The sequence below is a fragment of the Cebidichthys violaceus genome, unplaced genomic scaffold, assembly GCF_023349555.1.
Source record: "Cebidichthys violaceus isolate CVI_PGR_0920_01 unplaced genomic scaffold, fCebVio1.0.p SCAF_4, whole genome shotgun sequence".
Taxonomy (NCBI): domain Eukaryota; kingdom Metazoa; phylum Chordata; class Actinopteri; order Perciformes; family Stichaeidae; genus Cebidichthys; species Cebidichthys violaceus.
The window spans coordinates 777,448-801,144 of NW_027176594.1; the positions used below are offsets into that span (position 1 = coordinate 777,448).

The window sequence follows — 23,697 nt, forward strand, 5'->3', positions numbered from 1 at the left end:
TACAGCCTCCATCAGTACTATTAATTTACACCATGCGATCACACATGAAAAGCTTTAGCAGTCCGGTCAGCGGCTATTTACGTCCTCGAAATCGTATTAAGGGACTAGACTGACAGCAGTGTGTGTGTGTGTGTGTGTGTGTGTGTGTGTATGTGTGTGTGTGTGTGTGTGTGTGTGTGTGTGTGTGTGTGTGTGTGTGTGTAGTTGGTGTGAGTGAGTCCCGAGGCAACCGAGGCAACCGAGGCACAAGGAGCCGTAAAAGTTAAACTGCAGCGGGGTTTAGGGTCGCCTCTGGTGCCGTTGCCAGTCGCACCTGCCTGTCTGTCTGTCTGCCTGTCCGTCTGTCTCCGTGGGTGTCTACCTGGCTCTCCCCCATCACTATCTCTCTCCCTCTCTATCTGTCTTTCTCTCGGTACCGAGCCGGGTCGAGCCGCCATTTCTGCATCAGAGGACAGTCAGTTGTCAGTGAACGACGACAGAAAACACACCGGCGAGAACCATGTTGACTCTGCTGACTTCCATGTATCTGATGGTGCAGGCGGTGTCCTCGCAGGTGAGTTTGAAAAGCAGCCGTTTGACAGCGGATCCACTGCGGGGACGGAGCTGACTGTGCGTCCCTGAACGCACCATTAAAGACACATTCTGGAGCTAAACTTGACCGTTACAAATCGGTCGGACCTCATTAATACTCCCGTACTAAGTCAGTTAAAACATGTCTGCGTTAGTTATAACGTTACGCGTATTACATCATCGTTTATTGAACAGATGGGGCTGACTTAACGAGGAGACACACCCGGTGTTTGTGTACTCTCCGTTTGGACGTCAGGTGTGACAATGGCCGCCGGAAACTCAACACCTTTCGTGAAGGTGAAGGAACCCGGTGGGTTGCGTCATCATTAATTCAGCGTGAGAGTCGTCTTCACTTGGCAGCGTTGGCAAAGTGCCACAGTGAAGCTCCGCAGAGTAAACAAAGAAACATCTGGCCATGGCCTTCAAAATAAAAGTCAAATTTATTCACAGTGAATTTATAAATGTGGCAGCCGGAACGAAGCAAGTGATGAAACTGAGAACTTGAAATGCAAAATACCTGCAATTAAGTAATAAGGAAATATTCATCTTAATATTAGTCCATTAATCCCAGTAAAAGGATATATACTTAAAATGTTAAGTGATAAAAGTACTAAGTGAAATAATATTTTTTATAGTTAAAATTATGAGATAAAAACGTAAAGTATTCCACAGGAGTACATTTACAGAAATAGAATACCGCTTTTTTGTATAGACAAATAGAGACAAGATTAGATGAGATAAAGTAGAAATGATTTATCTATTCTGAACAAAATTGCTGTCTCAAAGATTGCTCAAGAAATGGACAGAAAACAGTGATTAAAACCATATGAAACAAACCAATATTAATAAGTTGTTTCTCCAAGAAGTTCCTCCACACATCTTAACCAGCAATGTTTTTGCACTTTTTATTTTGAAGGCGTAGTGACCGGGGGATCCGGCTGTGCTCCCCGTTGTGCTGCCGCCTTGATGCAGCAGATTATCAGCACCTCGGTCAGTTCCTGCAGCAGAACCGCAGCCTGTTTTAACTTCAGGCCGCTTTACGGAAACTGAACAAAACTGCAGCGCAGATCCAACATGGCCGCCGGTGTCCTTGATAGGCTGACGGATGGACAGAACTCTGATTGTAATTTAAAACCTCGCCTCGCTGAAACGTATTCTATTACCTTCATCTGCAGGGTGTTGGAATCCGTCTGCAGGGTGTTGGACGGGGGTTGAGCTCGGTGTATAAACAGGAGAGGGTCTTTCCCAAAGTGTTGCCACAAAGTTGGGAGAACATTATTGTCTGAAATAGTATTGTATGCTGCAGCATTAAAGGAGGCCATATCAGGAAAAGCTCACTCTGGTGCACATACACCATCCACAGACGGTGCATAAGAAGTGGACGTAGTCATTGTGACGTCACCCGTTGGTTTGTGGACTCTGTCTTTTAAGCCTAGAGTTCGGCGTTTTGGACCTTCGCCATTTTAGATTTTGCCGTCGCCATCTTGGCTTTTTGCAACCAGTGATCTGAAGCCAATGCGGAAGTGTCTTAAAACCTGCATTCTCTCTAGTGTCCAGCAGGGGGCGACTCCTCTGGTTGTATAGAAGTCTAGTCTAAAATGACTCTACTTCTCTCTTGATTTAGTCCCTCAGTAAACATTGTAAACATGAGTTTATGGTCTCAATCTCTAGTTTACAGTCTTCTTCAATACAGCATGATGTTCACTTAGTACATTATGGAACATTTAGAGTCAAACAGACTATAAAGCATAATTTTCAATGAAAAGGTACTTGAACTTTACTAGAGTATTTCTATTTTCTGCAACTTTATACTTCTACTTCAGTCCATTTCAGAGACAAATATTGTGCTTTTTACTGCACCATATGACAGCTTTAGTAACTAGTTAGTCACTTTTCAGATGAAGATTTTACAACATGTGATTAGCTTGTAAATACACACATTGATACAAGTTAAAGCAGTGGTTTGTGGTGTTTTTTTGAGGCCCAGAGAGGTAAAAATGCTATCATATATTTTCACAATAAAACAGTAGGAAGGTAGCTATATATGAATCAGTTAAAACTAACTCCACCTCCAACAGCCACAACAGTAATATGCTGCGTATTAACAATCTAATAATATCAGATATTTATGTCCCTACAAGTTTTCACTACAACTTTTGCTTGTAGGGGAGTATTTCTATACCGTTGTACTTTTACCTAAGGATCCCATCTGAGTACTTCTTCCAGCGCCGGTGACGATGTCGGCTCTATAAATGTCAGCAGATCAGACGGCTCGGCTCAGATTTTCCTCCCGCAGATAACAGGCTGAACAACAACTTAACAGGCTGGCAACTGAACCCGCCGGCTTCCTGTAGTCTGGGTAGCAAACTTCACCTTTCACCTTTGACTCCAGGCACCCAAAATAATCCACAGACTACTGACAATCTGCATGGCTGAATAAACCTTGTGTAATTCAAATGGACTTTTATTTTGAAATTTGAAGGTTTTAGTTTGTAGATGGGGCTCAAAAAATACTTTTTTTGGGTTTGAGTGCAAATTCATTAAATCCAGCCCCATAGGGAACTTTTGACCAGCCACCAAGAAAAAGGTCTGAGAAACTGGTTGATTATTAAAAAATATTCACAATAAATATTCATATATTTTGATATACTCATCTCCCGGCATGATGGTCTGTGTCTAAGCCTTCTGCAAACTGCAGGATTATATTCCCGTTGCAGGAGAAAACAAATCCCTTCATTATATTTTGATTGATTCTGTGTATTCCTGCGTAACAAAGATTGAAATGTAAAAAAATATTTAGTCTAAGAAGGATCCGGAATGGCCTTCAAAACCCCAAACGCGTCATGTGTGTGAGTGTTGGACTTCAGCTCGCGTCATCAAAAAATAACAAGGACTTGATCTTGTTATCAGTGAATTGTTCCACATCTCAAGGATACGTAGTTAGATAGAAAAGGTTTTGATTTTGCCGTAAAACCTGCACACAAAATGCAAACAGCAGCTCTCAGACAGGCATGTTTGGAAAAAGCACTTTCCATTTTGCGGGACCTTTAAGTCACTTAAAGGATCATTGCGTGAAGCTGCTTAGCTCCCTGCAGGCTCCACAGGAATGTTGTTGGTACACGTCGGGGACCTCATTCCCCCCGGATTAATATGTTGAGACTGTAACGGTTCATGAAGTCTGGTGACTCGCTTTACACACCTGTTTGACGAATACAATCTCGATCAAGTACAAGTACGACATATTGCGTGACTCGAGTAAAAGCACTTCCATCACTGTTGAGGTCCATCGGATTCCAGGAGCTCTTGATAGGGATCTAGAAGTTCTTGATGGGTCTCAAAGGCTCCTCGAGATATTTGAAGTGTTTTTTTTGAGGAGCTGTAAGGATCATTGAGGGGGTTCAAGGTTCTAGAGATCGTTTATGATTTCAAGGGATTCTTCTGTGGGTGTAAGTATATTGCTGGTCCTTTAAGTCCAAGAGCTTTCCAGGAGGTTCCGATGGTCACTGATGGTCCAGTTGAGTTTTTAGGGTCCCGTTAAAATGGGTTCAATGGGTTTGTAAGAAGCATCCTTGAAGGTTAAGTCCTCATAGTCCTTCATGTTCTTGAAAGGTTTTTTGTTGGTTCCAACTGCCTTTGAGGGGTTTCCAGTGGAGATGAACCGATACTGGTGTCGGTCGGATACTGATTAAGAGGTCCAGGGATACGAGAGGCGCTCCAGTGTTTCCAGAATGAAAGGGTCCTTGAGAAGTTTGGGTTTTTGAGGATGTTCCTGGGTTTGTGTTTGTGTTTGTGTGGCCTTAAGTGGGTTTCATGAGTTCTTAAGCGGTCTCTCAAGGCTTCCCAGGGTCCTTATGGGACTACTAGTGGTTCTTAAGGTTGATCCAGGGGTACCTGAGATGCACCCGGTTCTTGAAGGGGTTCAAAAGATCTAAGGAATCCTGGGGTTGATAACAGCCACTGTTAGAGAACTAAAAGTTGAAAGGGTTTTTATTTATTTATTTATTTATATTTTTATTTTATTTTATTTTACTTTATTTATTTTTTTAATTATTATTGTTATTATTATTATATTATTATTGTTATTAATCGTTATAAGGGATTTACAGTTGATGACACATTAAATACCAAACATCAACAGACTAGATGACGGTGGTGTCTGTGATTCTGCAGTTCCTCTACCGGCCACGAGGTGTCGCCAAAGCGCCGCCTCCTGAGTGTCAGTTAAGAAAAGGGGCCTTTTTAGAAAATCCTCTGCCGGGTGGGTGGGCGCGGCGCGACCAGCGCGGTGCATCGTGGGAGAATGTGTTCCTTTTTGTCGACTCAGCCGGGTCGTAAAGCCTGTTTAGTATCATATAAATGACTACAAGTCCCGTCGTACGTGTGATAGGAGCCGTTTAACCGCCTGACTTTACAATACACGGGTAGAGGTGACCCTTCCGTCTAGTCCGACTCCTCCGCAGACCTAAAGCATCTCCTCCAGTCAGCTGAAATATGGTAAGTTAATATGTTAATATAACACCTCTATCAAAGCATTAGATAATGTAACAGGCGTGGTGAATAATGCTCTAAACTGCTGTCATTGAGGAGAGTTGCGGAAGCGTCACATTGTAATAATCTCACAGGATGCTAGAACGTTATTCACCGGTTTTAATGGAGGATTTGAATGTGCTGAATTCATTCATAAACGTCCAAGGACACAGTTGTGTCACGCGCAGTTTGTTGCGCAGCTTGCATCGCGCAGATCAGAGATGATTTGAATTAAAAAAAACTACATTTTTAACGTTAGCGTTTGCAGCCAAGCGTGCACGCTTTTGTTTCCGCTGTTAATACTCGCTATAGTCTGCTGTTGTATTCGTGCATCTGCCTCCATTTTTAATAAGCGGGCTGTAGCGTCAGCGTCAAGTTACATCACCGGCCTGTTCTTTTATTCAGTCCGGGGAACCAATCGCCGCCAATCTCCTTTCACAAATCTCGTAGTTTACAGATTCCTCGCTCGTCGGACAGTTTGCGGCCTGTCAGAGTCTGACGCAGAGAGACGTATGACTGCACTGGAGACACTCCTTCGTTTCGGCTTGCAAAATAGAACCACTGCATCATTGTATAGTACTTTAAACCGTATAGTTTTGCGCTGCTTCATTCATTGTTTCGCACAGTTTAGCGCGTGAGAAAGTTTCATAACACCTGATTAAAGTTGACCTGTAGCTTGACTCGTGCATGCCGAATTAAAGCGTGACATCAACTGCTACAGATGAAGTCTAAATTTAGACTGAATGTGGAACCGGCTCATGCCAGTACACAAGGCCATTCTGGATAGAAATGGAGTTTTGGTTATGCGTCCTCCTCCGTACAAAGGGTCCCACGGGAGGAGGAGGAGGAGGAGCCACAGACACAGGCCTCATTGTGAGGATCCATCCGTTGAATATAGATTTCAGACCCACAATGCATGTCACCGCTGCTCTGTTGTGTATCTAGGTCAATGACATGTATGAACCGTTTGTCTCCTCCCCCCCCCCCCCCCCCCCCCCCCCCACAGGCCAAACCAATCCGTGTTGTGGTGACCGGCGCTGCTGGTCAGATCGCCTACTCCCTGCTGTACAGCATCGCCAAGGGAGATGTGTTCGGGAAGGAACAGGTGAGCCTGATTACGTAACCCTGAAGCTGGGCGCTGCACAGACATCTGGGCTGTGCAGCGTGTGGGGCTCTTACATAAGGCACTCATCTCATGAATAACGCATGTGTTAATGTGGGGTACGCCTTCAGCCTATTGGAGTCCCGAGCAGTCTGATAACCTCAAACCCACCTCGGCTGTCCCGTTAGGAGGCACCGCGATGAGGATCAGACCCGGCTCTCGATGTGAAACTTTGTACCAGTATTTTATCAGCAGCTGCTGGGGATTAGTTTTTAAATCTCTCGTATTGTTCGCAGCGTCCTTGGGGAATCCCTGAGATGTTCTTGTTACGTTTCTCATGGATGTGTAATGCGTGAAGTCCAGTACTGTTGGATGAAATGATGCTGCATGATGTTTGTAGATGAGGTTTGGTGGTAAATGCTCTCATCTTCTTACTTATGAACATTCTGTAGATGTTGAAGTCATGTGCTCCTAATGAGACGTGGTCAGAGATCTGCACGTGTTTCCTTCTACTGAATGTTTATTCTAACGCGCTCAAACATTTACATGAATCGTTTTGTGGATTTTCGGCTCATACTTCTTTGTTGTCCCTCGGGTTTTTTGGGGTTTTTTTTCCAGCCAATCATCCTGGTCCTGCTGGACATCCCCCCCATGCTGCCGGTGCTGGACGGAGTCGTCATGGAGCTGCAGGACTGCGCCCTCCCGCTGCTGATGGGTGAGCCAACTGTGTGTGTGTGTGTGTGTGTGTGTGTGTGTGTGTGTGTGTGTGTGTGTGTGTGTGTGTGTGTGTGTGTGTGTGTGTGTGTGTGTCACTATTATGATTTTTGTCAGAAGTAAAAAAAGACACTTCTTTTAAGGCCTGGAAACAGGTTCAAATCTCAGCAGAGGGGTTTTTACTGACGTGTTTCATATCGTAGAACAAGACGTTAAAATCTTGTGTTAACCACAGACGTCAGGCATCCAACAGGAAACACTTATTTTTTATTTGTCCTTCATGATTTAATATCTGTGCTGCTGTGAGGAGCAGGAGGGAGGAGGGAGGAGGAAGGAGGAAGAAGGAAGAAGGAAGAAGGAAGGAGGAGTGTCTAAATTGAGGCCTCTGGTTGGCTGGTTGTTGAGGCACCACAGTAGCCAATCAGATCAGTGGAGGTGAACCCTGACTGAAGTCCAGTCTGATAGCAGCAGTTTATGATAAACAGACACCGAGAGCGTCTTATCATCGGGATCAGACGAGGCGGCAGAAGTTTATCTGAGAAGAATGGACTGAGGTCTGAGGTCTGTGAACACATGAATGAATGAAGCACACAGAGTGGAGGCAGAGTGAACACATGGTGCTGCACAGAGAAGGTTCACGTTGTCAGATGTTGTTCTAAAATCAATCAATAAAAGCACTTATCAGTACTCTGTTATCTGTTCTGAACAGATAAGATATCCCTCAGTGCCGTATGAACGTTAATAAATAATTGTGAGCAATAAATAATCCTAAATTTTTTTAATATTAGTTCAGTTGAAGAGTTAGTTTCCTAAATCTGAAATTGAGTGCTGGACAATCAAAACGTGTGATGTCACGATTTATCTTGGCCCAAAAAAAAAATGCAAATCGCTATATTATCTCAATACCCCCCCCCCCCCCCCCCCCACCTCTCCCCCTCCACAGAGGTGATCCCCACCGACAAGGTGGAGGTCGGCTTCAAAGACATCGACGCCGCCATCTTGGTGGGCTCCATGCCCAGGAAGGAGGGCATGGAGAGGAAGGACCTGCTGAAGGCCAACGTGGCCATCTTCAAGACTCAGGGGGCCGCCCTGGACAAGTTCGCCAAGAAGACCGTCAAGGTGACGTCCCGAGTCCTCCATTTTATTTCAATGCGATGACTCGTCAGTTGTCTCTGGGACTTGTAGTTCAAACGCAGGGACGTTAAAGCTCTCATACGGTTCTTATTGAGCCATGAAAAACTCCCATAAGTAAGTCCTGTAGCATGTGGATCATGCTAATGACCCAAAGTCCACTGCGAGGCATCAGTGTTACGAAAGAGTCTCTACTGAGGTCAGAGGTCAAAGGTTAAAGCTCCACATGAGGGCAAACTGTGGAGAAAAGAAAACAGCCCGACGTTGAACTTTTAGCTGCGTTTTTAAAAGGAGGAAGTTCTTTTATTTCAGCGTTACAGAATGTCTCGACGTCATACGTCTCCTGGCTGCGCCCCCCCCCCCCCCCCGTGACCCCCGTCAGTCTGACGGAGGTCTTTTCATCTTAAATGTTTTTTTTCAGGTCGTGGTGGTTGGAAACCCGGCGAACACCAACTGTCTGATTGCCTCCAAGTCCGCTCCGTCCATCCCCAAAGAGAACTTCTCCTGCCTGACCCGGCTGGACCACAACAGGGCCAGCTCCCAGGTACACACACGCACACACACACACACACACACACACACACACACACACACACACACACACACACACACACACACACACACACACAGCTTTATTTGTACGGCACTTTAAAAGAGATGAACGACAGACAAACAATGATAAGAACACTGAGCAAAGGAGCTCATGCTGCTGCGTCTGTCCCTCTCCTGCAGGTGGCGATGCGTTGCGGCGTGTCCTCTGACAAAGTGAAGAACGTGATCATCTGGGGGAACCACTCCTCCACCCAGTACCCCGACGTCCACCACGCCAAGGTCCACGTGAACGGCGCCGAGAAGTCCGCGTACGACGCCGTGAAGGACGAAGCCTGGCTCAGAGGAGACTTCATCTCTGTGAGCGCTCGCCCTTTCAAACATGAAGAGCTACGATCCTTTTGTTGTTGTTTTTTTAGTGTCTGTCTTCGTCTTTCTTCTTCTCAAACCTTCTCCTCCTCTTCATCTACGTCCTGCAGACGGTGCAGCTGCGCGGCGCAGCCGTCATCAAAGCCAGGAAGCTGTCCAGCGCCATGTCTGCCGCCAAGGCCATCTGCGACCACGTGAGGGACATCTGGTTCGGCACCAAGGAGGTCAGTGTGGACGACGGACAGAATGTCTCAGTCTCAGTGAAAGGCGTTGTAGCATTTTAGCACGTTTCCTCCAGGCTTTTTGGAAAGTGCAACATGTAGCCAGAAGAACGGTTTCAGGACTTTTAGCATCTGATAAACAATAGTTAAGCAGAAGTTACAAGTTCCTTTCAAAGTTGATCGTCCAAAAATACAGATTTTCCCATTTTTCAGATGAAGTCCTCTTCTCTGTGTTGATTCTGTTACTGAAGCTTCATTAGAAAAAGGACATTTCTACAGCTTTGGCTTCACATCAAAGGAGTAATTCTACGTGTTTTTGTGACATTTTGGGCACATTTTCTCACAGATTTTATATTAAATATCTCCAGGCAGCCTTCTGGTTTGTTTTTTTGTAACTCTGTTTTTGTTTGATGTCGAAATACCAATATTATACTGAAGATGCTGGTTTCATTCAGATTCTCTATTTTCACGCCAAACCATGACATTTATTCTTTGAACTGTCGGCGTCGAAAATAATTCACAATATGGACTCGATATGTGTGTCAAAATACCATTCTGATGGAAGTACTGTGGTGCTGCAGAGACATATTTTTAAATGAAAATTAGAATGACGCATAAATTAGAATTCCCTTAAACTTGTGAATCATATCGTTATTGCAATAGCAGTCAAAATAATCTCAATCAGATATTTCTTTTCAAGTCATTCAGCCCCAAAAATGTACGAAACTCGAAACACGGCAAATGTAATTTTATTTCCCAGGGCAGAAATGGCCTCTTCCTTTTCTTGTTGTTGTTGTTGTTGTTGTTGATTCAGACTGACTCAAGTCGTTGTGTTTCCTGTCGACAGGGTGAGTTCATCTCCATGGGCGTCTACGCTGCCGGAAACTCCTACGGCATCCCAGAGGACCTCATCTACTCCTTCCCCATCGAGATCAAGGTGAGTTCAACCAATCGGCTGCAGCCGTGGGCTCTGATGTCACAGTGTTCATCGTGTTCGGAGGTAACAGATCCAGGTCAAATCTAGTGTTCCCTTAAAGCCACGGATCTCTGATCAGATCCAACTTCCAGAGATCCCCGATACCAACAGCTGAGCGTTGATGATCCATATTGGAAGATACGTTATCATTTAACTTTCGCCCCAATACTCACTTTCACAAAACTGAGCCTGAACGCATCATAATGTCACTGAACGGAACCTGCGTACGTTGGTTAGCCGTTAGCGGTGCTGCTAACGTTACTAGCGCTCCTCCTGTCCATTTGAACACAGATTTGTTGCTCTCAACGTCACTTTATCAGAGATCGGTGAACTGACGATGAGACACAATTCCGTGATGTGTTTTTTTTTTTTGCCCGTCCCTCACAGAACAAGACCTGGAAAATGGTGGACGGACTCCCCATCAACGACTTCTCCCGCGCCAAGATGGACGCCACAGCGGCCGAGCTGGTGGAGGAGCGAGACACCGCTCTGGACTTCCTGTCCCAGTGACGGTCACCCGCTGGCCAACGGCAGCACCAAGATCCCCCGAAGGCTCGCTGCTCGCGGCTCTGACAAAGAAGAAGAAGAAGAAACCCTCCACTCTTATTAACCGTCCCAGTGTGTCACCTCTCTCTCTCTGTGTGTGTTTGTGTCTCTCGGCCACCTTTTCAGTTTTTCAGAAACAGCTGTTTAACCACCACAACCTGGCCTCCTCCATCTGCAAGACACCGAGAGAATGTCTCTGTTGGTAGATGATAACACACACTAGCTGCCCAGAAACTGTAACGGAAACATGTCATCACCAATAAAACAACAAGGAAACTGACAGACATCATGTTCTCCTTCCTTTGATGTTCAGAAGTCTCATTAGAGGAAACTTATCAGAGACGTCCTTGTATTGGACGTCCCGATGGAAACCCCACAGACGTGTGTCCTAACACCTCCCATTCTGTTAACATGCAGTGGGTCATTTCAACCACATGGGGGCAGCATTGAGACAAACTGAACACAAATAGAGACCTGAGTGGGTTCGTTTGTGATCCTCAATTGTTTTGTTTTTTTTATACGTAATCTTTTTTTTTTTTTTTTTTAGGTTACGATAACAGGTTACTGTATCCTCTACAGAGACTGGTTATGAAGTCAGAACTATTTTTGTAGCTTTTTATGGAGTAAAAGTGTAACTGCCCCAAAAGCTGCAGCTTCACCGTGTGTTTAAACGTGTAAGTTAAATTATAGTCATCAAATATCTAATAGAATACTATACCGTGGTAGACTGTGTAGCCTACAATAATTATATAATCAATATTTAATTTTTTATATATATTTATTTGTATATATAAAATCTTGAAGTTGAATCGAATATAATGGACGTAAAACTGCCGTAAAATGTGGCGAAATAGAGTAAAATGTATTAAAAACTTAATGCATGTAAATCATTTTTTTATACAAAAACTAAATTTCAATGAATTAAAATATATGAAGGGTTTGTAGTAAAAAAAAAAAAAAAAAAAAACGGACCATCCTTGGTGGGCGGGGCATGTTGGGAACTCCCTCTGATTGACGGGCGTCTTCCACCAATTACCGTTTTCGCGCACGTTACGTCACTTGCGTTCCATGACGTACTAGGCTGGGCTGTCAGCTACAGAGGCTTAACTGCAGCACGAGGAGGAGGAAGAAGAAGAAGAAGCTGCAGCGATTTCTAACGGTTTCGTTCGACTTTTTGTTTGTTACGAAGCCTCCGGGTCTGTCCTGCAGTCTGTCCTGCAGTCTGTCCTGTAGTCTGTCCTGCAGTCTGTCCCGCGCTGAGGTTGTCAGCGTTGTCCTCAGCCGTGTTTCTGAAGCTCTCCCGGTACTTGGACAGTGTGTTCAGGTTGGTAACTTAATAGCTTCGTGAGACAGACATGCGGCTGCTCGTGCACGAAAAAGTTTGTCCAAAAAAACATGTGTTGTCTGCAGTTTTGGGGGAGAAATTAAATGCAAATTCAAAGCATTAAAACCCGAAACATGTCTGAACAGCTGGCATGAACCTGCTTCTGCGCTCTGTGTGTGTGTGTGTGTGTGTGTGTGTGTGTGTGTGTGTGTGTCAGAGAGACTCCAATAAATTACCACACAGAAAAATAAGTTCCCACAAATATAAAAAAATATTTAAATATAAGCACAAAGATTCATATTCATATTTAGCATATATTGTAATGATACATTTATTAACGTTATATAATATTACTTTCAGTGGTGGAAGAACTGTTCTTCAACTTAAGTATGAAGTATTACGTTTAAATCACAACGTAAAAATATTCCACTAGAAGTAAAAGTCCTACATTCTAATATGTTAAGTATTATCATCAAAATGTACATAAAGTATGGAAATAAAAAGTACTCGCTATGGAAGTGAAACGTTCCATATATACTGTTATATATGATGTTTATGGATTAATATCACGGCTGCATTGATATGTGTGTTAGAGGTTTACGGTTGAACTACTGCTGCTAATAAAACACTCAGAAACACTCTGATGAGATATGAAGGATGAACGACTGTAATCTAAAGAAACTACAGCTGTCAGATACAGCTAGTGAACAATAATGATAAAGTATTTACCTCTGAGATGTAGTACAACAAGTACCTTGAATTTGTAGTCAGTACTTGAGTAAATCTACTTAGTTACAATCCACCACAAGTTACTTCCTTTCTAAACAATTTTACAAAGTGCTTTACAGGAGATCCACGGCGATATAATAACACGACTTGAATGTAATTTAAAATTTAAGGGTTAAAGTGAATAGAAGATATAAGAAATAGATGAAACAAATGGCAACAAAACAAAAAAATAAAAAGGTAAGTAGTCCTAGTTACTGAGTCAGGAAGATATTAGTTACTTTAGAGTAATTACATTTATTTGAAGGATTTGAGAAGAAGTCGTTCAGGCTCCTTCAAACAAATATTTATATACAAAAATGTAAAAATCTGGATCTAAGACGTAAAATAGTACAGAAGTTAACTATATATAAAGATATAATAACTATAAATCAATTATATATACATATATATATATATATATATATGTATATATATTTATTACTGATATATACGATATATTTGTAGGGAAGCTTTTTTAAATGAGAGATCAAAGATAGTTGACAACAGTTATTTGTAATTATTGTTATTGGTGAAATGCGTCTCAATCCAGTGACAGTTTGCAGTGTCGTCACCATGATGCCTTTGATTCAGAACTGATATTAAAACTATTATTTTTAATACCTTACTTGAACAGGTTTTCTACAAAGCTTTAAACGTAAACTAAACAAGTGAAAAGCTGCCCTGTACAGTACAGTTCAAAGCGTCAACATACGTTATCTTTTCATAGCAAATAGTTGTTTTCTGCTATATTAATGCTCGGAATTTTGAATTTAGCACATTTGTCAGAAGCAGTAGTAGCACAGTTTAGAAATACTCTGTTACTAGTAAAGGTCCTGCATTCAACGTTTTATTCAGGTAAAAAAACATCTATTATCATCAACATATATATAGTAGTAAAGGTAAAAAGTAGTAAAATGCACTCAGTTGCATTCCACCACTGATGATCACATTCATCACTTATGAAGCTGGTTTTTTTATCACATTAAAAACATGAATCAAACTGTTATTAATTGATTGTCCGTCAACTAATTGATTCACCAACTTATTGTTTCAGCACTAATTGTTTTCTTAATTGTGTTTCAAACCCAAACTAACAAATGTACATTTAAAGCACTGTGGAGTGGGCAGAACAAACACACACACACACACACACACACACACACACACGCCCTGGCTGTGTGTGATTGGTGTGTGTGTGTGTGTGTGTGTGTGTGTGTGTTTGTGGGCAGGCCTTGTGTGGAGCTCAGGGTCGGAGCTGCAGCTCTGTGAGCTTCCTCTGAGCTGAGGATGAGGAGGACGTCCGTTGTTCTCTGACAGCTGCTGTCTTTATTCTTTTTGTCTTTGGGACCATTTCACACTTTTTAAAGCTCTTTTAAAGCATTTTAAAGCTCTTTTAAAGCTCTTTTAAAGCATTTTAAAGCTCTTTTAAAGCTCTTTTAAAGCATTTTAAAGCTCTTTTAAAGCTCTTTTAATTAAAGCTGCCCGCTGCTTCGTTTCACAGATCCTATCATTACTGCCTCTTGTTTGTAAGCAGACGGTGGTAAAATGTCTCTAACTGTAGCTGGTAAGTTTACGTCCACGTTGTTTAGCCGCGATTCTGGGACGTTTTGTGTGTGTGTGTGTGTGTGTGTGTGTGTGTGATTAGACTTTTGTCTTTGCCCAGATGTTACTGTCAGGTTTTCTGACTTGGTGTATTATGTAAACAATATTTAACAGGTTAAAGTACAAAATGATTTTGCTTTAAGAAAAGAACGTTTACGTCACAGAGTTCAATCTATCAGCAGTGGATTTCAGATAGCAGCTTTAATTGTTTAATATAATAATAATAATAAAAGTATGTAAAATATAGAGTTGGACTAGTTTAGTTACTCTGTAAGAAGAAGTAAAAACTGTAACTTTAATGTTTGTGACTTTAACATTTGAGCTTAAATCTATTATCGAGAATTTCTTGTTGAAGTTTGCAACACCTGAACTTTGAAAACCCTTCAAACTGAATTCTGTTTTTAATGAAAATCATTATATTTAACAATTATAGTGAGGCAGGTGTTTTTGTTGCAAATAGGTCGTGTATCGTAAGAACAGAATAACATCATAAAAGTAGCTTTATGATGTTATTTTGTTCTATTATCGTCTACGGTTCCACTGTTTTTTTTGGGGGGGGAGTAGTTGTTGCTAATTTCAAAAGCTGAACCAGAGCATTTGTTCAAGGTCAGTTCAGATACATTCAGACTCAGCTGCAGTGATAATAATATACAATAACAGTTTCATGTGAGAAAATGAAAAGTAATGTGTGTCGCATATCATTCAAACCAGGAACCCGACGCTCCGGTTTCTTTTCTTTTCCATTGTGTGTATTGATAGATGTTAAACTGCACTATACTGTTTTTGTGCAAGTGGATTCTTCACCGTCTTTGAACAAATGAACCGATTCCTCTCAGTGTTCGGTCTCTAATGAACAGAGTCGTATCTGTGTGTCTTGCAGACCTGACCAGAGGAGTGATGACGGAGTTCCAGGAGAAGCTCCGTCAGCAGCACGAGGAGTCGATGCACCGCGAGCTGGAGGCGCTGCTCGCTACGGCCAACAAGGCCGAGGCCGAGGTGAGCAGAGCTCCGGCTCCTCCCCCAAAAATACAAGTCTCTGTCTGAAACCACAGCTGGAATGACTCAGCAACATTTTACACCTTTCTGGATGAGATGTCCACTTCATTGTAATGCTTGAGTGTCTGAGAAACGACATCATCAAAAATGTCACCGGGTGTGATAATGATGCGCTGTATATAAGAAGTAGTCATGGAGACGGCGCCCGTCGGTTTGTGGACGGCACTTAAGTTGAAGCCTCAAGTTTGGCATTCTGGCCGTCGCCATCTTGGCTTTTTGCAACCAGTGAGCAGAAGTGACGTAGAGACGCCATATATACGTCTCTGTTAGAGAGACCTGTCAATCACAGTAAGCCCCGCCCCTAAATCATCCCCTGCTTTATGGTCTGTTTGACTCTAAATGGAGCATAATGTACTAAATGAACATCATGCTGTATTGAAGAAGACTGTAAACTAGAGATTGAGACCATAAACTCATGTTTACAATGTTTACTGAGGGAATAAATCAAGAGAGAAGTAGAGTCATTTTAGACTAGACTTCTATACAACCAGAGGAGTCGCCCCCTGGTGGACACTAGAGAGAATGCAGCTTTAAGACATGAAGCATTTGCTTCACTTTTCAGAAGCAGATGCTGCCGCCTGGGGACAACACATGACAGCCTTTACTCATCTATACCTCCTCAGACTAAGATCAGCTGTCTTATACTACTTTGTTTTTTTGGAACTAAGTTTGATTCAGTTTTTAAGTCTTTTTTTAATGTCTTTGATGTTTTTGGGGCACACGAGGTAACAAGGGTTATGGGCTAATTTATCTCTTCCAAATATTTGTAAAGTGTTGCACACAGAGAGTCCAGTCGGTCGCCTTATCACACAGATAAAACACAGACTCTGTTGGGAGAGGTGAACAACCCTGAGCTCACACACACACACACACACACACACACACACACACACACACACACTCGCGTAATGCCGCAGTGAATGGGAATATATTGAAGAGAAACTACATCACTGGTTTTGATCTTTTCATGGGATTTGTTGACCGTGAGGCACAGAGTAACATCAGACGTGTTGACGGCCCTTCACTACTTCCTACCTCCTTACATCCAGTGACCTTGCTCGGACAAAACCCATTTTCGAATTTTGATCTCACCCACACACGTTTTGCGAATACATCTTACGCCGTTGCTATGCAACCGCGGTGACGATACCCGTCCGTAGACGCGTGAAGAGCCGGCACAGTGCTCAGAACCTCCTCCGTGGTCGCTGATCAGAACCAGTGTTTCTGTTGAGGCTGGTGATAACTGAGCTTGAGTCTTGGTGCAGGACGATAATTCAGTCTGATAATTTATCGTCTTTCAGAGGAATCTCATCATGATACAGAATAACGTCGTCTAAATTGATAATAACTCAGAAATCTCAGAAAATCGGATCAAACTTCTCAGTTAAATCAAACTATTGTCTGAATCAGACCGCTTTGTATTTGTGTGCGTTTGAACACAGCCAGCATGAATCTGGAAATATTCATCCATTTGTTCTCCGTAGTTTCACTTGATACGGTTCTGTTCATTTTGCACCAGCTGCACAAAGTTCTTTCCATTTTTTCAAGTACTTTATTCACACAAAAATAGTCTTTACCATGTGGTTATTTCATATACTTACGCCATCTATTTATTGAACCATTATTGAGATATGAAATGATCTGTATCGTGATAAAAGATGTTGGACGTATCGCCCAGTTTTACCTGCTTTAAACAACACAAGAACAACAAAAATATTGAATTGATTTTTCTTTTTGCTTTGTTCTCTTTCAGATCTCCAGAAAGGATTTCGATGGCTTCAAGAAGCTGTTCCACAGATTCCTGCAGGTCAAAGGTCCCGCGGTGGACTGGGCCAAGATCAACCGGCCGCCGGAGGACTCGGTAAGCGCCGGACACCACGAGTCACTCTGTTGACCAGAACACCCAGGGTGTCGTGTTTCACTCCCCTGAGCTGTGAGCGAAGGTCAGTCACAGCGCTCGTCCTACCGAGCATCAGGCCGCATCGTCACAGATCTAACTCGCCACACAAACACCAGAACATGCCGCTGCAGAATCTACAGTCCTGTAAGTCCTGTGCTTACAGTGGGTGTGTCCTAACTCTAGTCTCAAGCTAACCCTGCTGACTACAGAATGAGCTGGTGGCGATTAAAGCGATTAAAGACTAGAGAGGTATGGAGTCATAGTTTGGATTTCACACGTAATGCTAGACGCTGTTTTGTTCCCAAGCGACTAACAGTAAGTGCATTCAACTGTGTCGGAACAAGTGCAGGGATATGGAAGCACACCAGCTTCATGAAACATGCGGAACTACTTCAAGTGCTACATTTAGAAACAATGACGGGCAGAGAGGGAGTTTTGTTTCCTTTTGTTTTTTGTGGGCCAAGGTGAAGTTTGAACAAATGAGTGTTCAGCCTGCGGAGGAAGACGTGTCGAGTTTCTGCCGTCCCCACGGTAACAGTTAGTTATACGGAGCAGTGATGGGCCCCACACACACACACACACACACACACACACTCGTAGAACAGGAGTTACATCAAGGTAACTAATAATGTTATGTATCTTTACATTCACTGTCGTCTCTTCCTAAGTCCTTAGGAAGTCTCCTTCACGTCTTTCCTCGACCCCCGTGACGTTTCCATCGAGGTCAAGTGGTTAGGAATAGACGTTAGGAGGCCGAGTGAAGCAGATGTCAGTAAAAAGAGAGGCTTTACAGAAGGACATTATTGTTCACAGGAGCCGCACAGAATAACAGGTTCTGGTAGTAGCTTGAAGTAAAAGTACAAAGTATTAGCATTAAAATATACTTAGAGTACCAAAACATTCATTATGCAGAATGGCCCCCTTCAGAGTAATATATCTATATGTTTGATGATGAAGAACAGAGTTATTGTGTTGAATATAATCAAAGCCGTTGGTCTAGAGTCGAGGCGATGTCGTGCACAGAGAGATCCAGACAGCAGTAACTCCCTGCATCAAGCATAGATCCAAGCGCAGAGATGAGATGGACTGAAGGTGTCTGCTCTGGATGCTCTGGATGCTCCGGATGGAAACAGATCCGTCTGATCATCTGACGGGCAAAAATAATGTGGGACTGTTCCAGAAACCAGATCTGAGGACAGAGGACACTCAGGCTAAAAGCCAGCTATTTATCATCACGGTGGCATTTCTCACACACACACACACACACACACTCACACACACACACACACACACACACACACACTCACACTGTCCACCCCTCAGTGTTCCCAAAATAGCAGTGAAGGTTAGGACTAAGAATAGTCTTGACCGCCGCAGCATTCGAAAGTCTAGTTTTAGGTCAGAGAGACGGTGACATTTGTCTCCTGTGGGACTCTGGACACTCGCTTTGTCTTCATGTCCACCCCTCACCCCCTTATCCCCTCACCCCCTTATTCCCTCCATTGTTACCTAACTGCTGTTAATAATAAGACATCGTTATCGTCATGAAGGCTAATCACAGACCATGAAACACTATATGCAACACACACACACACACACACACACACACACACACGGCTCGTTCAAGTCACAACAAATGAATAACTTTATTTATATAATACACACACACACACACACACACACACACACACAGTGTCCATAAATACCGGTGTCCTTTCAGTGCGTCAGGCTGTCCCGTGTCTCTGGTGAGCTCCTAAAGGTCAGATCTGCAGCTCTGGACGGGATTTAAGTCAGACTTTGTTTACTGACTTATTTGTTTCATTTCCTCCTCCGTTCATCAGAGCTGCTTCCTGGAGCTCGTTGTGTAGAGGTCCAATCATTTAAAGTGACAGTCCCACATTAACGGGGAGTCACCGTCACCTCTGTGCATCCATCTCACATATCACGATATCAATATGATATATAATAACGGTATGAATCGCTCAGCCCTAACAGCGTCACATTGAGTCTTTATGATGCGTTGTCCCTTTTAAACGTGTCCGTGTCTCCGCTGTCTCTGCTCAGATCCGGCCCTACGAGAAGATCAAGACGGAGGGTCTTCCCGACAACATCACTGCCAGCCTCAACAAGCTCGCCGTGGTCAAACTGAACGGAGGTCTGGGAACCAGCATGGGCTGTAAGGGTCCCAAGAGTCTGATCAGCGTCCGCAACGAGAACACCTTCCTGGACCTGACCGTCCAGCAGATCGAGGTAGAGCCGCACAACCAGAAGCCCGTCTGAGTCTCCAGACGAACGCTGAACTGAACTCTCTCTGTCTCTCTCTCTCTCTGTCTCTCTGTGTGTCTCTCTCTCTCTCTCTCTGTCTCTCTCTCTCTCTGTCTCTCTGTGTGTCTCTCTCTCTCTCTCTGTCTCTCTCTCTCTCTGTCTCTCTGTGTCTCTCTCTCTCTCTCTCTGTCTCTCTCTCTCTGTCTGTCTGTCTCTCTCTCTCTGTCTCTCTCTCTCTGTCTGTCTGTCTCTCTCTCTCTCTCTCTCTCTGTCTCTCTCTCTCTCTCTCTGTGTCTCTCTCTCTCTCTCTGTCTGTCTCTCTGTCTGTTTCTCTCTCTCTGTGTCTCTCTGTCTCTCTCTCTCTGTCTGTCTCTCTCTCTGTCTGTCTGTCTCTCTCTCTCTTCTCTCTCTCTCTCTCTCTGTCTGTCTGTCTCTCTCTCTCTTTCTCTCTCTCTCTCTTCCAGCATCTGAACAAAACGTTTAACGCCGACGTGCCGCTCGTTCTCATGAACTCCTTCAACACGGACGAGGACACGAAGAAGATCCTGCAGAAATACAAACACCACCGCGTCAACATCCACACCTTCAACCAGAGCAGGTGCAGCACGCACACACACACACACACACACACACACACACACACACACACCAGTGACCACAAAATGTAGATTTGACAGGAATCTGGGCTCAAGGCCGTGAGCTTTGACAACTTTTTACGTAAAGTTGTTATCTTCTCCAATTTAGCTGCAGCGCAAAACAAACTTCCGATCACGTGGTTCTCCTCGCAGGTATCCGAGGATCAACAAGGAGTCGCTGCTGCCGATCGCCAAGAACATGGGGATGAACGGCGAGAACGGGGAGGCGTGGTACCCGCCGGGTCACGGAGACGTCTACGCCAGCTTCTCCAACTGCGGGCTGCTCGACAAACTCCTCGCCGAGGGGAAGGAGTACATCTTCGTGTCCAACATCGACAACCTGGGCGCCACCGTCGACCTCTTCATCCTCCACCACCTGATGAGCCAGCCGGCCGACCGGCGCTGCGAGTTCATCATGGAGGTCACCGACAAGACCAGGGCGGACGTTAAGGTCAGCGCGGGTTTCTAATCGCGCGGCGATCTCGGCTCTGCTCTGCTCTGCTCGGCTCGGCCTCTCAGCGCTTCCTGTTTCCTCCTCCTCCTCTCCGCAGGGCGGGACGCTGATCCAGTACGAGGATCACCTGAGGCTGCTGGAGATCGCGCAGGTCCCAAAGGCCCACGTGGACGAGTTCAAGTCCGTCACCAAGTTCAAGATCTTCAACACCAACAACCTGTGGATCTCTCTGCCCGCCATCAAGAGGCTGCAGGAGAAGAACGCCATGGACCTGGAGATCATCGTCAACCCCAAGGTGACGCACACTCATAATGCATTATGACTTAATTCATTTACAGCCGGTAGACCAGCAGCGCCCGTGAAATAACCGTTCATGTCAAAGGAGTTTCTCCGAAGAGAGCATAGAGAACGTCTACAGAGGACTGTAGGATAGAGCACACTTAATTATTGACCGCCATCTACTGTAACTAAGACACTGAATATGTACCTCATACAACTCGATTTATTCATAAATGTAAAACAATAAGCATCATCTTACCCCTGACATCTGACTGAGTCGATGCTGTCGTTTCCCACTCTTAACCCCAAACCCCTGAACGCGTCTCTCCAGACGCTGGACGGCGGTCTGAACGTCATCCAGCTGGAGACGGCGGTGGGCGCCGCCATCAAGAGCTTCAACAACGCCATGGGCGTGAACGTCCCCCGCAGCCGCTTCCTGCCGGTGAAGACGTCGTCCGACCTGCTGCTGGTGATGTCCAACCTGTACAGCATGGACGCCGGCTCGCTCACCATGAGCAAGAGGAGAGAGTTCCCCACCACGCCCCACGTCAAGCTGGGCAGCTCCTTCACCAAGGTCAGCAGCGAGCAGGGAGACGCTTCAGTACCACTTCTGTTGTCGGGGTTATTTTATACAGAAGCCAAGAGCTTCTTCTCATCATCATAAGATCAGGACTTCAAAATAACAGTCTTTTTTCTGTTATCTGGAAAAAAATATGAACGTTGAGATGGATATCTTATCTTGATGTCAGTCTTTGTCTTTTCTTGTTACCTTTTAGAAAACTAATGTTGTAACAAGATAATTATCAGGTAGTAGAACAGCATATTGATCTGTAGAAACTAACATTTTTGGGGGTTTTCATCTCAACAAATCTAATTTTCTTGACATAAACATCCAGTTCTCCTACCTGATAATAACCTTCTTATCTTTATTTAACAGTTAAATTGTTTCGTTATCTCAAAAGGCAAAGGTTTTCAGAATAATGTTTGTTTATTCTTGTTATCGATCAAAAAGTAATGTTTATAATGAGATTACACGATAATTACATTATGCTAGATAACAGAATATTTGTCTGGAAAACAACCTTTTATTTTGAAAACGAGTGAATAGTTCCCTCATTTCTCTTCATCAATGTCCTTTGATAATCTGATGTCCTAACAGTTTATGATTAAATCTCTTGAATATTCCCTGAAAAGATCACAGAGCACCACAGCACCACCGCTCCAGAGGGCGGACATGTTGGAAAACGCTTTATTGCTTATCAGAAATGAATAAGAGGAAGTGTTTCCAGACTTTGAGAGTGAACTGAGTTCTCACGTTGCTGTTCGTCGTGCAGGTTCAGGAGTTTCTGTCCAGGTTTGAGAGCATCCCGGACATGCTGGAGCTCGACCACCTCACCGTGTCGGGAGACGTCACCTTCGGGAAAAACGTCTCCGTGAAGGTAACCGGTCACTGCTGCACTGCTAGTTATTGGTGTGAAACATACAATAATTCAACATTTCATTTATAGATTAAAAAGAAAAAAAAACTCATAGTCTGGTATGTCTAAGAAAGTCATAGTATAGTGTGTCAAAATAAATCATTAAAAAATTCATAGTATTTTGAAAAAAATCATAAAAATTCAGTTTTGGTTTTTTTTAAAAGTCAATATAGTATATCAGAGAAAGTCATAGTAGTTATCGTAAAAATAGTAAGTCATAGTATTGTATGTTGAAAAAATCATAAAAAATTCCTTCTCAAGTTGAAATCATAGTACAGTATTTTGAAAAAGTCCAAAAAGTGTCATCGTAAAAAAAGTAATAAAAGACGGTTTTGCAAGTTAAAAGTCATAGTATAGCATATCTAAAAAAATTATCTAATAGTAGGTCTCAAAAAGTAAAAAATGAAGAGTCTAGTGTCTAAGAAATGTCTAAATAATACAGCATGTCAAAATGAATGTCTCCACCTATTGGCTGATTCATTATTAACAGAGATGAGTCCAATGGAGGTGTAGCTGTCAATCAAGTATTTAAAGTCGTAGTGTAGGATGTCGAAAAAGTATTTAAAAAGTCCGTTTGTTGAAAAGTCATAAAGTCATAGTACGTCAAATAAGTTAATAAAAAGTCCTACTATAGTTTATGGTAGCTCAGATCATAATTTATTCGTTGATTATTTATTGTTAATAATCTGAACCTTCAAAGGAACTTAAGTTGCCACATAAATGTACGTTTAAATCGGTTTTGCCCACTTGTACACTGTATATCAGTACTTTAACTAAAGTAAAAGACTTGAACACTTCTTCACTGAATGACATCACTGAATGACATCACTGTGTTCTGATCATGGAAACAGGGAACCGTCATCATCATCGCCAATCACGGCGACCGGATCGACATTCCGGCCGGAGCGATGCTGGAGAACAAGATCGTCTCTGGAAACCTGCGGATCCTTGACCACTGAGGCATTCTGGGAAAAAAAAACCCAAAACAAGCCATTCTCCCCTTGAAGACCCTTAAAGAGGGACTCTGTCCTCTGATGAACGGTCAACCTGCTCCCGCTGCAGTCTGAGTCCACTTCTCAAAAGATTTCAAAATAGAAGTTTTGGGATTTTTTTTTTTTTTTTTTTTTTAATTGGAGCTCAGTTTGATTTCCAAAATAAAAGTCTTTAGAAAGTCATGTAGATATGTTTTTTTTTCATGCTGATTGACTACATACACACAGACAGCACAGTA

At 43.3% G+C, this 23,697-nt stretch overlaps 2 protein-coding genes across 3 annotated transcripts; both read left to right on the forward strand.

Moving 5' to 3' along the window:
• Nucleotides 1-4,955: 4,955 nt before the first annotated feature.
• On the forward strand, nucleotides 4,956-10,985 carry LOC137885498 (malate dehydrogenase, cytoplasmic-like). Its single transcript, XM_068727819.1, has 9 exons — nucleotides 4,956-5,064; nucleotides 6,104-6,202; nucleotides 6,818-6,914; nucleotides 7,857-8,032; nucleotides 8,466-8,588; nucleotides 8,777-8,953; nucleotides 9,073-9,186; nucleotides 10,031-10,120; nucleotides 10,547-10,985. Exons 1-9 carry the CDS (start codon nucleotides 5,062-5,064, stop codon nucleotides 10,667-10,669), a joined length of 1,002 nt encoding a protein of 333 aa, XP_068583920.1. The 5' UTR covers nucleotides 4,956-5,061; the 3' UTR covers nucleotides 10,670-10,985.
• An 888-nt stretch (nucleotides 10,986-11,873) lies between these two features.
• LOC137885496 (UTP--glucose-1-phosphate uridylyltransferase-like) lies at nucleotides 11,874-23,641 on the forward strand. 2 transcript variants are annotated; one of them, XM_068727816.1, is made up of 10 exons: nucleotides 11,874-12,029; nucleotides 15,280-15,395; nucleotides 17,209-17,316; nucleotides 19,420-19,605; nucleotides 20,085-20,218; nucleotides 20,409-20,706; nucleotides 20,807-21,004; nucleotides 21,320-21,562; nucleotides 22,323-22,427; nucleotides 23,318-23,641. In XM_068727816.1, the coding sequence occupies exons 2-10, from the start codon at nucleotides 15,297-15,299 to the stop codon at nucleotides 23,423-23,425; spliced, it is 1,479 nt and encodes a 492-aa protein (XP_068583917.1). In that variant the 5' UTR covers nucleotides 11,874-12,029; nucleotides 15,280-15,296; the 3' UTR covers nucleotides 23,426-23,641. The 2 variants fall into 2 exon arrangements, with proteins under 2 accessions (XP_068583917.1, XP_068583916.1); XM_068727815.1 differs by lacking the exon at nucleotides 11,874-12,029 and adding an exon at nucleotides 14,068-14,361.
• The last annotated feature ends 56 nt before the right edge of the window (nucleotides 23,642-23,697 follow it).